Raw genomic sequence first — 16,543 nt, 5'->3', positions numbered from 1 at the left:
GCTTATAAAGGCTTATAAAGCCAGTTCACGGTTAGCTCATGATCAACTTTTCTCCAATGACCTTTGTGATTTTTCATTAGCTTAAGCACTATCGTTTTCAAATGTAGATGTTGCGTAAGCTTTACCGGTAGAGTATTCAAATTCTAAGAACAAAAGGCATTGTATAGACCAGGTGACTAGAATAGTACATCAGGGATACAGTTTGGATATCTGTTTTATTGTCTGCCTTTGGCACATTTGACTATTGTTTAGGCTACTGTCAAATACCGGTGATTATGAAGGCTCTATTTATTAACTCTTCAGCTTGGATGTGATAAATATTTTGAAAGGAACACATGAATAATCATCAAATCATAAATGCCTATGTCAGTGAATTTGAAAGCCACCTTCATGGTTGTCTCCAATGACCTTTTTCTGCTCGTGCGCAGTTTACAACCGTGAACAGGCTTAACAAAGGGTGAAACATTTCTAGTTCATGATCAGTTCCGTCTCTCCTCGGGGTTGATCCAGCTATTGCCAATACGGGGGGGGGGGGGGGGGGCGGAAAAAAAAATCATAAACATTTTCCCCGATCAGCCGCTGCAATAATGCGAGGGCAAGTTTTTTTTATTATTATTATTTATATGCATTCTGACCTGAAAAATTCACGTTCAGAGTAATTTGTGTAATGGTGATGGAATTATATGCGTATCTAAGTAAACAATTACTTCTAGCGCGAAGCACAAGCTGAAATTAATATACTGACCGGAAAACAGGAAAAGGGACATGTTTAGGACTGTTTGCAGTGACTCATGAGAAAGATAATATTCTACCAACAAAATATTGCGAGCGCGAAGAGCTAGCTGAGCATTTTTGATATTCTGCCATGAAAATTTGGTATTCTCACTTTTTGTACAAGTGATCTGGACTATCTGAATAAACCATTGATGCGAGCGAGAGGCGCGAGCAGAAATTTTTAACTGACGTGAAAACGAGAAAAGGGGACCTGTTTAGGATTGTTTGTAAAGACTCATGATGATACATATCTCACCAAACAAATTTCTTTTATATTTATAGCCTAAAAAATCCACAATTCACCTATTACGTAAGTGGCTCTTGTTTGGTTTCTATTCAATGATTTTACATTGGGACAAGCTATATACAATTAAGGACAGTCTGTGGTCTGTTAAAAAAACACCACATGGAATGGGCTAAAATCATAATTTCTCTTATTTTCGAATCAAATCATTGAGTGATTTCTGCTGCAAATATTATATAGACTAGAAAGAGAAACGGAAAAATGTTTTACCATTTCACGTGCGGAAACATTGTTGACTGAAATGAAATACTGAATGGGACTACGTGTATCTGAAAATAGATGGTAGTAAATGGCAGTGATATTTTACCTGATTAATAAGAAAGTATGACTGCTTGTAAGCAAACAACCAGAGGACCGACGGTGTAAGGTCCTCTTCGAGGGACCTGGTAATGAGGATTTATATGACTACCAAAAGGCGCTAGCACACTAATTGGGAATCGAACAAACTTCATATGACAGCTTGTATTTAAAAAATTAAAGTGTGAGAAGGGATAATTTGCTCCAAATAAATTGATCATAATGCTGTAAATGATATGCCAGCCTATAATTTGTAAAACAGTGATTGCTATGATTAATAATCCTGCCAGCCATGCAAAGCAAGATTACTAAACCACTGCAAACTTAAAGTGCATAATTTAAGTGTTGCGATTTCGATTTTAGAAAATCATTCTTTATTTGTTTCTGATACAAAATACCCATGCAGTAGTGTGAACAGACTCCGGTTTACTGTTATAAAACACTTGATAAAAATAATTTAAAACAAGAAATCAAGGGTTTATAAAATATCAAACAATCATTAAGCATTTAATGCAACTTTTTTTATACAGCGAGAAAATAAAAACGATGTTTTCACACGTTACGATAATAAAATTACATTCGATAAATATATATTTCTAAACCCAAACTTAGATACCAGTTCAGTGTCAATTTGGTCACCTTTAAAACTTGGTATATCATCACAATTTGTATGAAACAAAATATAATCAAACAACTGCAACAGTGACATGAATATACATTCTATACATACATACATGTGCCCGAGGTAACGAGAGAAATTAAATCGAGAGGTAATGAGACAGAAATTCATATTTTCAGCACAAACCTACAACGTACGTAATTTATATACATGCAGACGTACGTAATCTGTATGGCGTTATAACTAACTAAACCAAGTCTTTCCCCGAGGTCTGAAGCGGAGAGGTTTGTTTTTATCTGAAACTCTACGATGACTTTGTGGATTATTCTTAGTGAACGTAGTGTTTGTGTAAAATTGAGTATTTTCAGACATGTATCAATCATAATTATTTACGACTGGGACCGACATTAAAATGTCATTATCCGAAAGACGTGGCAAGGGTTCGAACCTCGAACCTCTGCATCAACTCGTAACCTCCTCTGTGTAGCTTGGATTAAAGGCGCGCACCATCAAGGCCAAGTGTGTCGAACATTGTCACAACATTTTGCCGAATTAATTGATGTTATCTGATATAAACTTTGATTTGATTTGATAATTTTGATTTATTTACATACCAACAATATTCATATGTTCGTGGTATGAAACACTATTAACCTTAAATCTGGTGATATTTTGTTTTAATTTATTGAGCTTTTGTTTTTAATCTATGAGCTAAACGAAATGCAACCAATGTGATGTCAACAAAAGTAAACGAGTCTCAACCCTTATGGATGGAGAAATAGTCACCAAACTTGAACTTAGATGATTTTGTACTTACAATAATACACAACTATACAAAAATGTATTTACATTCAACCATCAACATTAATATAACTACGGCTACAGCAAACAAATGTATACAATAACATTATCAGACTGCTTTCTTTACATAATGTACATATTTACATCTATAATGTGAATTATGAGATGGAAGTATAAATAACGGGATGAGAATGAGACAGAATTATCTGCAAACAGATACAAAGCGACACTTCAACTGAATAAGAGAATAAAATGTATTGTTGGGCTTGAAGTAATCATTGTGATTGTCCTAAATAATGCTTTGTTGCGATGTTAAATGTAATTATATACAATAAAATATTATAATCATGCACATTATGGTTATCATTTTCTGACCAGTTATTGCGTTTGGATTAATTTGACTTGAGTACTTTGATTTATCATTATTTTATAATCAGGGATATTTGTGAAGTAAAATGTTTTCAGCCCATCAAAATCGATTTCGCGAGACAATGTACGGTTACCCCATTACAAATCTCACTCTTCTGTAGCACTTATCATGATGAAAGTCTCAGACCTTTTCACCCTCCCCCGTCGACCTATTTTCTTCCTCGTAACCCACATGCCTCACAAACGGAGCAGATTCGAAATCGGCGTCCGGACATCGCTGATCACGATGGAAATTGTTAGCGTTGACGTCCTCCTCCCGCGCATCCTTCTCCAACGGAGTCGCCTCTTCGGCGTCGCGCCCGAAGCAGATCGGTGAGGAATTCGGAGCGTCGCCGTTCCGCCGATGTTCATGCGCGTCTCGGTCGCCCTCTATTGGCGGCCGTGAGTTATTCGCATCACTGTCTTTGGATGTCTTTGCCATGTTTGCGAAGTGGAGGATGTTGGGTAAAGATGGTTTAGACCCGTTTCGAGTTGACACGTTGGAGAAAAGAGTCTTATCCTCCCGCAAACTCACAAAGCGACGTTTGATAAGTTTATGGACCTGCAATTATACAAGTTACATTAATCCACATTGACACATTAACTTTGTTACGAGAAGTACAGTCAGACCCTAGGACCTGCGCAGGATAATCATAATCCGAGATCATAAACATAATGGTTCTGTACAATATCCTTCTAAAGACGAACTTTATTTTTAAAATTTCGTTGTCTTGTAGGCGAAGTGGATTTAAATCACACAAACACTTATAAACCTTTTAAACTATTAAGGACTTCAAACAGCTTCTAAAGGATCATACGGAAACTGGCGTAACAATCAACGAATGACGGATTATGCTGATTGAATTGATTTACCTTGATCACATTTATGTCGGGAATTAAATGATAATATCATGACGACTCACCCCACCCCATTACCAGCATCTTCTGGTGCAAAAAAAACAAAAACATTTTGCAATTCCTTTGGTTAGTTCCCCCCCCCCTCATTCTCTCTCTCTCTCTCTTCACTCCAATCCTCTCTATATTGGATTGGTATCACCCCCCTCCCCGTGCAGTAATATACTATTTCTACTTACTTCTGGGTTCAAGAACACATAAAAAAGTGCTACAAAGAAGCCTTGTGTTGACTGCAGGAAGGTCAGCAAGTACCGATAGATGTGAGTCGCCACGGTCGGCTTCTCTGGGGTCGGCTCAATCAGGAACAGGAGGTATGCTGCCCCGAGTAATGGGGTCAGGACCAGCAGCGCCCTCAACGGTTTCCTAAGGGTAGTGACAGAACAAGAGAAAGCTTATTTGAAGTATGATAATCAAGCAAATCCAACTCATCTATCAGCGGTTTGCAGTGTTTGGGCTGGCAGGGGTGTAGTTGTAGTCAGGTATAGTTGATATTTCTATGGTCTAGGCAATGGCTACAGTCCGAGCCAGGTGTACAAAAACTACGAAAGGATGATCTATATCCATCGACCTTGTATCTCTACAATTCACGACCATGACGACCTCGACAGAAAGATGATGGACTATACCCCCGTGCAAGAAATAACAAAAATGACTCAGTACCTCCTTATTTAAATTGTAACACCACTTATTTTAGTGGGAAAATATGTTATTTCAAAAAGACATTGCAGCTATAAATATCAATAGAATATGTTTTCCATTATCGTAATTATTGATTTATTTTGTGAGATATACCATGATATTTATCTGCTGCTCTTTGATTTATGCAGTCGTTGCCTAAGAACATCGTCACTTGAAAACTAAAGTTCCAAGGACACTATCAAAAGGATTTCAAAGCGTCATTTATTACTTTTCAACTCATGCATACTAGAATAGGGTCATCCGGGAGGGTCATCTCCTTCAGTTATAGAATTACAATTTCGTAATTGATCATGTCCAACATAAAATAATGTCTTTTAAAGATAATTTAAAGCCTTGTACTTTAATATTTATTAAATTATGGAGATCAATTTAAAAAAAAAAAAATCCCATTTGTTTTGATATAATTATTGCAAATAGTTTTTTTTTCATCCTGTGTACTTTTAATGTTAAGTTTTTACCCACTGTTGTATTTGTTTTTGTCAGTTTGCATTGCGCTTTGTGACTTTTGAAAAAGACTTTTATAAGAAGTTAGTATTATTATTTTTATTAGTATTATTAAAAAGTGTTTGTTAATCAACTCTTGAGGCAATCGCAAAGCACTTTATAGATAAGCTAAAGGGAGTTGCTAACCTGTGTTGTTGATCAGAAGATGACCTCTCTCTTTGCACAATGACGACGAGTATGTGAATCAGGAAATACACATTTATCTATGAAGCAAAACAGGAAAGAAATAGGATAAATGAATAATTTGAAACAAAAATAGTATTGTCACAAAAGGTCTTCTATGGACTTTAGCTACTCTTTGTCGTATAATTTTTCTCGTTCATGTTTCGCTTATTGAGGTTTTATTCAAAAGTGTAATGGAATATGTAGAGGTAGGGGCTTCACCAATTCTTGACATGCACGAGACTAATATTCCAGTTATACAAGCTCTGCAAAACAAGGTTAAACTACTTCATGCATACGTTAAGCCCCTTTCACAATTGACGTACGACCTGTTTACGACCGCCTGCAACAGTTTTTTCTTGTTGTTGCACGATCGATCTCTTGGTGTCTTGCGAGCACTCGCAGTGGTTGTAGACGAACGCACGAATTTGAGGTGGTCGGAGGTGGTCGTGACTGGTCGCATCTGAATTTGAACATGTTCAAAATCCAAACGCGATCAAATACGATTGATTTACTCGCATCAGGTCGTACCATCGGTCGGGCGATCATCGTGTGAGTGTTGTTCAACGTTGTACGACTTGGTGCGAGAGGTGACACAACTACGTATAGTCGCATTTAGTCGACTGGAGGTCGTACAACACTTGCACATGCGCTAGATACCTACAGAGACCAGTCTTGCGACTGGTTGCGATAATATAAGACTGTTGCAAGACCGATCGAAATTACGGCTTACAACATTCCACTACCGTTGCATTCGCATGTATGCGACCGTACAGCCCCTTTCACAATTGACATCCGACCAGTTTACGACCGCCTGCAACAGTTTTTTCCTGCTGTTGCACGATCGATCTCTTGGTGACTTGCGAGCACTCGCAGTCGTTGTAGACGGTCGCACGAACTCAAGGTGGTCGTGACTGGTCACATCTGAACTTTGAACATGTTCAAAATCCGAACGCGATCAAATACGACCGATTCACTCGCATCAGCTCGTATCCGGGGTCGTACCATCGGTCGGGCGATCATCGTGGGAGTGTTGTTCAACGTTGCACGACTTGGTGCGACAGGTGGCACAACTAAGTAGTCGCATTTACTCGACTGGAGGCCGTACAACACTTGCACATGTGCTAGCGACCTACATGTACAGAGACCTGTCTTGCGACTGGGTGCGATAATATGATGGGCCATAAGACTGTTGCAAGACCGATCGCAACGGCTTACAACATTGCACTACCGTTGTGTGCGACCATTCCCCTCGCAATCCCTCGTGCAAAACTCGCATGTGATCGCACGAGCACAATAGGATCATAAGCGACTTACTCGTGCAACGGGCTTTACTGGTTGTTTTTGTTGTACGACAGCTGTTGCAACTGTGAAAGCCTCTGTGCGATATTATGAGATGACTGGCGATTGATGCCTGTTGCAGCCTGTCGCACGACCAAAAGGTCGCAAGTGGTCGTACGTCAATTGTGAAAGGGGCTTTAGCAAACCAGAAGTACTACTCACCAAAACAATGAGAATAATTGGACCTCTGAAGATGTAGTCCGCATTTGTTTTCGCATTACATCTATAAATGTACCCAAAAAGAAAAAGAAAATGGAGCTAAAACATCTTAACTGGTGGAATTATAAACAATATTGAACGAGCTGAAGGAGTGATATATTTTTTTTCTTCATTTTTTTGTACATGGGACGGTTATTCTATGGTGACACTGATGCCGAGAACAGCAATAACAGATCATTACATTGTAAGCAATGTCATGATTTCCCTGAATATTAACATGAAATAGCTAACGGGAAGAAGATTCTTGAAATAAATTCTCCTTAAAGAAAACAAAAAGACAATCATCAAAGTGTAAGATGGGGAATGGAAATTGAAACAATTCCTTTCAATTAACTAATTGCAGTTAATAAGAATGTATAAAGATGAATGATACACAAAGAGGTAAAATGCCATTAAAACCATTGCAATTGGTTTAAATTTGGGGTATGCCATGGATGCAGAACAGGACCTAATTTCATTAAACATGATAACAACAATTTCAATGTGATGTTATTAGCTATGACCGGTGTGTTGGCTCAGTAGGTAGAGCATCCGTCTCACAACCGGGAGGTCGGGGGTTCAAACCCCGGTCGCGTCAGACCAAAAGACGTTAAAAGATGGGCGTTCAACATATACGGGATAGAGCCTCGTCGATCTGACGCTGCAAAGTGACTGCCGAGCCCACGATCAATTCGGCAGAATATCATATCTATTTCGAACAATAGAATATGGATTTAATTTAATTAAAAGTCAACCATTTCATTTACTTTTAGTTTGTACCAAGATCTAGATATGGGGCGCTAAACGTTTTTGAGAGTTGGGGGGCTGAGCCGAAAATGGTGTGGGGGCTTTCCATAATAAACCAGATTTTATTTTTTTTGGTACATGTTTATTCAAGAAAGTGGGGACGGGGGGGGGGGGGGCTGCAGCACCCATCCCCTCGTCCCGCAGTTCCTGCTAGAAATAAGATCTGGATCTTACATTTCACTGCTGGTATGGTCCCCTCGCATTGCCGTTAGTAGAACAACAAGATGAATAACCGACAAGATCACAGGAACAACTGAACACAAGAAAAAAATACAGTAAGTTAGTAAAAGTCTCATTTTATAAATAACGTCGTTTTCATAACAGTAGACGGCAACTTAATTGAAGATAAATGCTTAAAGTTTTGCTTTCGTTCTATGACTGTTTAGAAAGATGAATTTAAATGAATGATCAAAATCCTTAAAAATGTTATGATTATACAGAATTCCATTACGCACATTGCCTCAATTATATTCATGATCAAATATTGTTATTTATTATTTCCAAGTATCTCAAGAACCACAAAGCAATTACCACCGGGAAGATTTTGATTAAAAAGGCATGCTATTTTATTTATTTATAATATTTTGGTTTCTTTGATAATGAATCGTTCAATAATTACATGGTAATATTATGATATTTAATGACTACCTTTCAATTAAAACAAAACAGAGAAAAAAGTTGAAATCATACTGCCTTACCCCAGCCGATGAGGGCGTAAAGCCAAAGGGTCTTGGGCGCTACCGTTACACCTCGAACCACTGTGCAGAAGAGGTAGATCCCTTCCACCAGCATCCAGCAGAAATTGGCTAGGGTTGCGGCAAAGATGATGGTCATGGTTGGACAGTAATACCACTGTAAGGAGGAGGAGGGGGAGAAGGAGGGCGAGGAGGGGGAGGAGGGCGAGGTGAAAGATGATGAGGAGGAGGAGGAGAAAGAGGAGGATGATGTGAAGGGGGAGGAGGAGGAGGAGGAGGAGAGGCCGAGTGAGAGGGGTTATAGGAATGATAGGGTGGGTGATGGGCGATCGAAGGAAAGGAGAGATCAAGTCAGGGAGGGTTGAATGAAGAAGAGATTAACATTACATTTGACATGTTTGAATAAAAATAACATAGCTATATAAACATATCGACAATGATTAAAAAAAAGGAGTGGGAAAAGGACAAGGAGGGGTTGTCAAGACCGGTAAGCATGAAAAATAGAAAATGAGTTGATAAATAAAGAGCAGGGAAAGAAGAGAAGCTCCCCCCCAAAAAAGATAATAATAATAATGATAATAAATAGATAAATAAAACAAATTAAATAAATAAATAAATAACAATAAATAAAGCAAATATCACTCTAATATTGATGGTGATAGCAGTGGACATAGTGATGTTATTGATTACATTGTTGATAATGCTGGGAGGTCACAAAGATGATGAGGAGCAGGAGGATGACAAGAGTAAATTGTGAAAATCAACATGATTGTCTGGATGAGGTAGGCTGATTATTAAAAAAAATGATAATTTATACAGTCCTGAAGATAATTGCAATCAAGACAATGACTACAAGAAACTGAAGTCGATCAGCTGAATAGCAACATCACCCTTCTGATGAAACAAACACCATGGTATTGTTAATATAAAATGGAAATTTCACAAAATCGTCAAAAAATTGTAAAAGTTATATTGAAAAAATGAAATAATTGATTTCATTCTTCTTCTTCTTCCGTTGAGTACAGTCCTCTTAATTACAGAGTATAGTCGTACTTAGCTGAGGCCGCAATCACAAAAACACATGACATTTGGTGCAGTTGAACAAAACTAAACTATAGTGCGAGTAAAAATATTCATATTCATAGATGCCGTTAGGTTTTCTCTTCCAGATACCAACAAAAATAAAAATATGTATTCACAGAATGTTTCAAAAATATATGCAAAGGGCAACTTCTTTGATTAAGAGTATTCACTTTGGATTCATTTGCTGTCAATGAAATCAGCAAATGAATCCAAACTGAATACTCCTAATCAAAGAAGATTCCCTACGCATGTATATTTTTTAATTATGGAATTATGTGTCAAATTATTTTTAAAATTGTCATCAATTATTTCCCTTTTTCTTGGCGTACTAGAATTATTGACAATGTTTACACTTTTGCTGGGACTTGATGAAAAGGAAAACAGACAATGATCGTGATGATGAGGGATTTGACAATTATTTTAAGGCTTTCTTTTTATGTAAAGTCCTTCATTGAGTAAATTCCTATTAGGTAGCCGTGAAATAATTTGGTATTATTCTTCTTTGCTCAATGACTACCACGTTCATTCGACATGTCAGTAACTCCTTCTTCCGTCGAGTGAAATGTCCGGCCAAGATCTTACTTTAGAAATAAAGTAATTGCAAATCAACCATTCTCAGTCATGTTCAAAACGATAAAAAGCCCAAAAAAAATTTAAGAAATGACATATGATTCAAAAACATAATCACAAATCTATGCACGGAGCAATTCATTTGAATGGAAGTACATAATTTCTTAGTGCCATTTTTTTTTTTTTTGGTACAGGCCATTTTTTACACCCTGGGTGAAAAAGGGGGACGTTGGCTAAAGCATGAACAGAAATCTGCCATTTTCATGTCATCTATTAGAGGGGACATTAGATCAATATGAAACAAAAATATCCATTAAATTGGGAGACATTTTATTGTCAATACCTACACTTTCTGGACCAAAGCTTGAATCATTTCTTGCAGCTAGTAAGATACCGAAGAAGACTACGGAGATAATGATGAAACTTAGCAAGAAGTTCATATGGATGTAGTTCCGTAAACACCACAAAGACCTAAAGCAGTGAAAAATAAATTGATTTGATTATACACAGTGCAACGCTTTATCCAACCTAGTTTATCATTAAAACCGATAAATACTTTCAAAACGAACTGTTTAAAATGTTAACAGTAGTGTTTAAAGCTGAACATTGTTGTTTATATTATAAATCATTTGTATTACTTTAACTCATAGTCTAAAAGACCAACCGTGAGGTCATTAGTTCAGCTAGTGTAAACAGCATGCATGTTGCTTAATTTCATTTTTTTTGTGCTTTTCGAGTAACTGTAATGGGAATTCTTAAATCTCTGAATAGTAAAAGAAAACTATACATATTTAATGCATTATTCCAACTTCAAGATTTCACTGTTTAGACTATGAAAATAACAATAATTACGCTATTTCTGCACGAATTTATTATGTTTTGAAGATCACCCTGCGAAAGGTCTTTTTTTTTTTTACTTATACTCAAAGATGTTAAATGAGGCATAAAGGATATTACTTTATTTCGGGTAAACAAACAGACAATAAAAAAATAGCCACCATACTTTTTTACAAGAAAAAAGAATCTTGCCTGCAGGTGATCAGGATGATCAGCGCCCCCAACGTTGTACATAGGGATATTGAGTATCCAATATTGCTGATTATAGAGAGCCTAAAGAAGTGGAATTCGGATTCGCCAGGCTAGAAGAGAAAATTTAAAAATATATGTATACATATAAAAGGAAGCTATTTAATATACATATGACACTATATGATGACGGTGCAAATATCAGATGGCTCAATGACGAAATAGTGATGATTATTATGATACTGACACGCTGTGCAAGTCATTTAAGGACGTTCCACAGTTAAAGTGAAATCCATGTCATTTTCACCAAACTTTGCACATAGATACTTTAGAACCTTAATATTCGAAATATGCAAAAATTAACATAGGTCCATGTGCTTGATTTTTTGCTATAGAGCTTCAAAGTTCACCAAAACTGATGTTATTAAGAATTGCGCATTCAAAAGAATTTGTCATTTTTAGACCGCCCAAGATTACTACAATGAGTTTAAACCTCTATTACTCAGTCAAAATACATGAAAAAGTCATCAAATTTTGCAAGAGAGGTAATATTGTATCGTTAGAATGGAGAATCTATTTATAGTGCTATTTGTTTGCAATTTTAAATTTAACAGCACCGTCAGTTCTTAAAAATGGCGTAAAAGATAACAAAATCCCAATCTAAAAATGTAAAATTTCAGTAACATACTACAAACGTACAATAAATGCTGCACTTTATTCAAAATCCATGTCATTTTCACCAAAATTTGCAGAGCTGTAGAGGAAGATATACCTAAGAGTTACAAACATTAAAAAATAGGGGTTCATGTGCTTGTTTTTAAACTATCAGCATTTTTATTAGAGTAAATGTGCTTTTTAAAACACCAAAAATGCGCCGAATGCTTTGTATCTTTGTGAAGAAAAAATCAAAACCACTCTACCATTTATTCACTGACTCGGGGTAATATTCGTAATTCTTGGCAGCACTGCAGAGTAAAGTATTTTGAAATTGTAGAGAATTTTTTTTTGAATGGTCCATGGAATAATTCAATTTTTAGCTCCATGAAATACGCATTGGATCTGCAGTTAAAGTGCAGAAGATGAGAAAAATCAGCTCATACCCGCAGCTAATTAATCACCTGTTCAAACTGGGCGTTGTGGCGTGCGCCTGTAATCCAAGCTATGTGGGGAAGTTACAAATTGATGCAGAGATTCGAGGTTCGATCCCTGGTGACGTCTTTCGGATGGTGACGTTAAAGGTCGGTCCCAGACGTAAATAATCATATCTGATTGATACACGTCTGACAAAACTCAAATACACACACACACACACCCTCACACACATCAATTGTGACGTCAGCGCGCAGAGTGTAAACTATGCGCAGATCATAATGCGCACAAACATAACTGTGGAACGTCCTTAAAGGGGTGGTCCAGGCCAGGTTTAATTTATATCCACTAGATAGACAAAAACCTTCTCTTTCCTATACTATATTTTTTTTAAGAAATAAGAGGCACAGTTATTTTTTATTGAATTTTCAATTTTGCCAAAATCATATTCTGGCACGAGTCTGTACGATCCCAGAATGCAATGCGCAGCTTTTTCTGTGACGTAGCATCTCCACTTTGGCTTCGCTGGCTGCTGCTACGAGCGCGAGCGAGCTAGCTAGCTAGCTAGCTAGCTATCGCTCGCACGTATGCGTATAGATCATCAGCGCCGGCCGCATACGTACGGTATTAGCTACATGTAGTTTTCGACTTGCATTGATTGCTGCCACCGTCGACCCTGTAATTCACAATTTGTTTGTTTCTCACCGTTTATTTCATAATTTGAACAATTAATATGTCGGGTCCTGCGGGATATGCATTCCAACCAAGGTGGAATGCGGAAGAGTTGGAGAACCGTCGAAGAATAGAAGAAGAAGAGGTGGAGGAAGATCCGATCGTACCGCAGCCAGCGGCCGATCGAGTGGGGAGAAATGACTGGTGTCGGTGCGGGAACTGCCCGGTGATGCCGACGGCCAGAGAGAGCATTTGGTCCTCGCAAACGACTCTACTCGCGTTATATTTGTATGTTTTCATGTCAAACTTGTCAGTCCCAATATTGTGAAGCCACTGGGCACATCTCTCTCGATCTCGGATCGGATTTGGTATAGAAAACGCACTTTTATGGTTATTTTCTCCCGGCCGAACCGAGCAGCCGTATGCCTGACACATAGGCATATTGCAGCTGTGAGACGTCGCGCGCTGGACTGTTGCGAAACCAAAGTGGAGATGGTACGTCACAGTCACGTGACCGATCTCGCTACATGTGCGCGAAATTTAATTCTTTTTGCCCCAAATAACCGTTACAAGAAATGCTCTTAAAAATCTCCAAAGTCGAGTAAGGAGATAATACTTTTTGAAATGGCTCCTGTAATTATTTACTACGGGCTAAATATATTTTGGAGCTGGCCTGGACCACCCCTTTAAGAATTTGAGTGCACTGAATGGCCAACGAGCAAAAAAAAAAAAAAATAATAAAAAAACTTCAGAAAAAATGAAAATACTATTTGATATCTTAAATGGGCATTGAAATAAATCAAACGAAGTTTCAAACATGAAAGAGGTTTGGGGGAGCAAAAGAAAACGAATGTTTGGCATGTTTGGAAGAAATATGGCCTGGGCAGTTAAGAAAAACTGGAGTGGGTAAGTAGAAAATGACATGGAAGCTCTTAGAAGCTGCTCGCCTGCCTAAACAATGAAGGCATTATCCTTCCTCCTTTCGATTCTGGGGTCATTTCATATAGCTGTGATTTAAGAACGACTGGTGATCCTTTCTTACTGTAAATGGTATACACCAAAATGTTCATTGCCGATGGTTTATAGGGCGTAAGAAAGGATTACAACTCGTTCTTAACTTACGAACAGCTTTATGAAACACCCGTGATCAAGCATTATTCGAAGGAACCCTTGTCAAACTTCAAAGGAGTCTATGGTCATAATAGTAGGATTTTATAACTGCCCTTACTCCAATAGTCTATTCTGACTCTACTATTTCAAGTAAACGTACCTCGTCAAAGTCTACTACGGCCCTGCATCCTGAGTAGTCAGATTTATTGTCGTTTCCCCATCGTCCATCCTTCAAACAGACACGTGAAACCTGATCTACATGGACCAAATTATATGGATAAATTTCGTTTTAGAACCCTAAGGTGTATTTTTATGAAACAATACTTCGTCTACAATATTTTTTCAACTCTCTCCATACTTTCCCCGTATAATCAAAATAGGCCCAATGTGATTAGTCGACATTTTCCCTGAGGTATCTAATTTCCCAAATTTGAACAGCCCTGTCACTACAGCCATTTTCATCAAGTTGAACAAAACCAAATTACCCTTTATTGACAATATTAAGGATATTGAAACTGCTCTGACTACATTTGACTTTATCACAGATGTCAGTTGGATATTCTTATGAAGGCATTCGTAAGAAATGTGGTTTCTTACTTTCGTATTTCAGACCATTGAACAAAGCCGGGCATGGCATGGTTACATTTCCAGGTGGAGAGGCATTCCAGCACTGTATCTCATCGTAATATGAAGGACAGTACCGATCTGAAAAACGAAATCAATGTACATTATGCATGGGACATCATAATCTCATAGCGCCCTCGCTCAGAGGATATAGGAATACGCGTAAACGGAGTTGTCAGAGATGCACCATCGGCAGATCACCAAGACATGCAAAGCAATTGCTTTAGCCGCTATGATGAAGATTTTAGATTTATTTATTTCCGTTCACGAAATACAATCAAATCAATGTCAATTAAAAAGCATTCAGATAAAAGAAACAATTAACAGAAACAGCATGGGTGAACCAAAGTGAATTCGGCACAGATAAAATAACGACGATAGTCGCAAATCCAAATAGGAGCTACAAATTAATTTCATGGCTTCATGAAAACAAAGGGTGGTGGAGTGCAGTATCCCCCAATTTCGCATGACAAGTATTTAAACGGGTTTATGTATTTGTTTCCCCCATCGTTATACTATCTGATGTCAAAAGGGTTCTCATTCTGAACTTCAAGGCCTATTATAAAGCATGATGCCCTTCCTCTCATCCCTCTTCCGCCTCTTTCACTTCCTTGGAAACACCCCTGAACCCCGATTCCACTCACCTCCTGAATCTGTTGTGAAGTTGAAAAATGTTGGCTCAAGTGAATGGCGGTAATTGCATATCTCCAAAGGATCGTTCACATCAGCACCTTGAGACGTCATGACTTGTTCGACAAGCAGATCAAATTTCTTCGTGCTGAGCAGGTTGGAAGTGCCCACGCCGTTAGTATCTCCCAGTTTCCCGTGGGTCTCAAATGTGGTTGGTTGCGGATGGACAACATTTCCTTGGACCGTCGTAGAGGGAGTCTGACCCCAGCCGCTTCCGAGTACGGAGAGGAGTACAATAAGATGCAACGGCATGCTAATGGAGATCTACACAATAACGAACATGATATTATTTAGAATTTAAATCATTATTGGATGGATATTGCAAACCAAATTATTCCGTATGAATTTTTAAACCCCCAATGTTCACATTTCAAGTTAGGTTTTCTCTATCTCTCTCCATCAAGGTTTGGTTTGAATCGATCCGAAGTCAATTGATCGATTACGACAGAGTAGCCCTCCCTCATGATTGCCTCACCCCTTGTAAATATTACCTAAAAATGCACTCTCAGCCACTCAGATGCGATGGTTCCAGTAGCTTCAAACAACTATCAGCAAACTTTACTGCGATACGCTTCATGAAACCCGCCCCTGAGGTTGGCATTTAGATGATTGAAGAACTCAACAAAAGTAAGCCCGATGAAAATAAGGAAATGGTTCTGCCAAATACACCTACTGGAATAAATTGGGTCATGGGAGTTCAAATAAACAAAGAAATTTCCCCCACGAAGCTGAAAGCTGAATATATGTATTACCATTATATCTGTTGAAAACGCATCGAAGATGCATAGGAAACCAAAACCCAAGAAGAGAAGCGATCTTTTTGGAAAGAGTAAAATGAGAGAAACAATTTAATAAAAAAAATCATCAAAATCGGTTATGAAATAAGCAAGTTATGGGAGTTTGAAAACTCTTGTACTTTCTATGGGGATCTTCAAATTGTCAAATGTGCTTCAAAATGGCTGATTTTGTGTACAACTCTCCATTTGTTTTGTACACAAATTTTCAAATTTTCCTCATTATCTTTCCAAATGCATCTTGCCTCCTTCTGAGCACAACATATGCCATGGGAAAATATAATTCACACCACATACTAGTATGTCGAGGTCAGGAGAAGATAATGTGAAATATGTAAAATAAAGGGGGAAATCTGAAAAC

At 37.9% G+C, this 16,543-nt stretch overlaps 1 protein-coding gene across 1 annotated transcript; it reads right to left on the bottom strand.

The window, feature by feature from the left end:
- Nucleotides 1–1,694: 1,694 nt before the first annotated feature.
- On the bottom strand, nt 1,695–15,661 carry LOC129275227 (corticotropin-releasing factor receptor 2-like). Its single transcript, XM_054912021.2, has 11 exons — nt 15,343–15,661; nt 14,672–14,779; nt 14,235–14,329; nt 11,207–11,316; nt 10,525–10,648; nt 8,528–8,681; nt 8,004–8,082; nt 6,987–7,047; nt 5,448–5,524; nt 4,298–4,481; nt 1,695–3,765 (listed from the first exon to the last, which is right to left on the bottom strand). The coding sequence occupies exons 1-11, from the start codon at nt 15,638–15,640 to the stop codon at nt 3,346–3,348; spliced, it is 1,710 nt and encodes a 569-aa protein (XP_054767996.2). The 5' UTR covers nt 15,641–15,661; the 3' UTR covers nt 1,695–3,345.
- Between the last annotated feature and the right edge of the window lie 882 nt (nt 15,662–16,543).

The sequence above is a fragment of the Lytechinus pictus genome, chromosome 13 (assembly GCF_037042905.1).
Source record: "Lytechinus pictus isolate F3 Inbred chromosome 13, Lp3.0, whole genome shotgun sequence".
Lineage (NCBI taxonomy): Eukaryota > Metazoa > Echinodermata > Echinoidea > Temnopleuroida > Toxopneustidae > Lytechinus > Lytechinus pictus.
This window is presented reverse-complemented; position numbering and strand designations above follow the sequence as displayed.

Bases quoted from the DNA above. Each gene is read 5' to 3' on its own strand.
- LOC129275227 (XM_054912021.2), bottom strand. From the start codon at position 15,640: ATGCCGTTGCATCTTATTGTACTCCTCTCCGTACTCGGAAGCGGCTGG. The intron at 7,048-8,003 runs GTAAGATCCAGA...GTACATTTATAG, and splicing joins GACCATACCAGCAGTGAAAT to ATGTAATGCGAAAACAAATG. The intron at 4,482-5,447 runs GTTAGCAACTCC...CACTACCCTTAG, and splicing joins TCTTCTGATCAACAACACAG to GAAACCGTTGAGGGCGCTGC.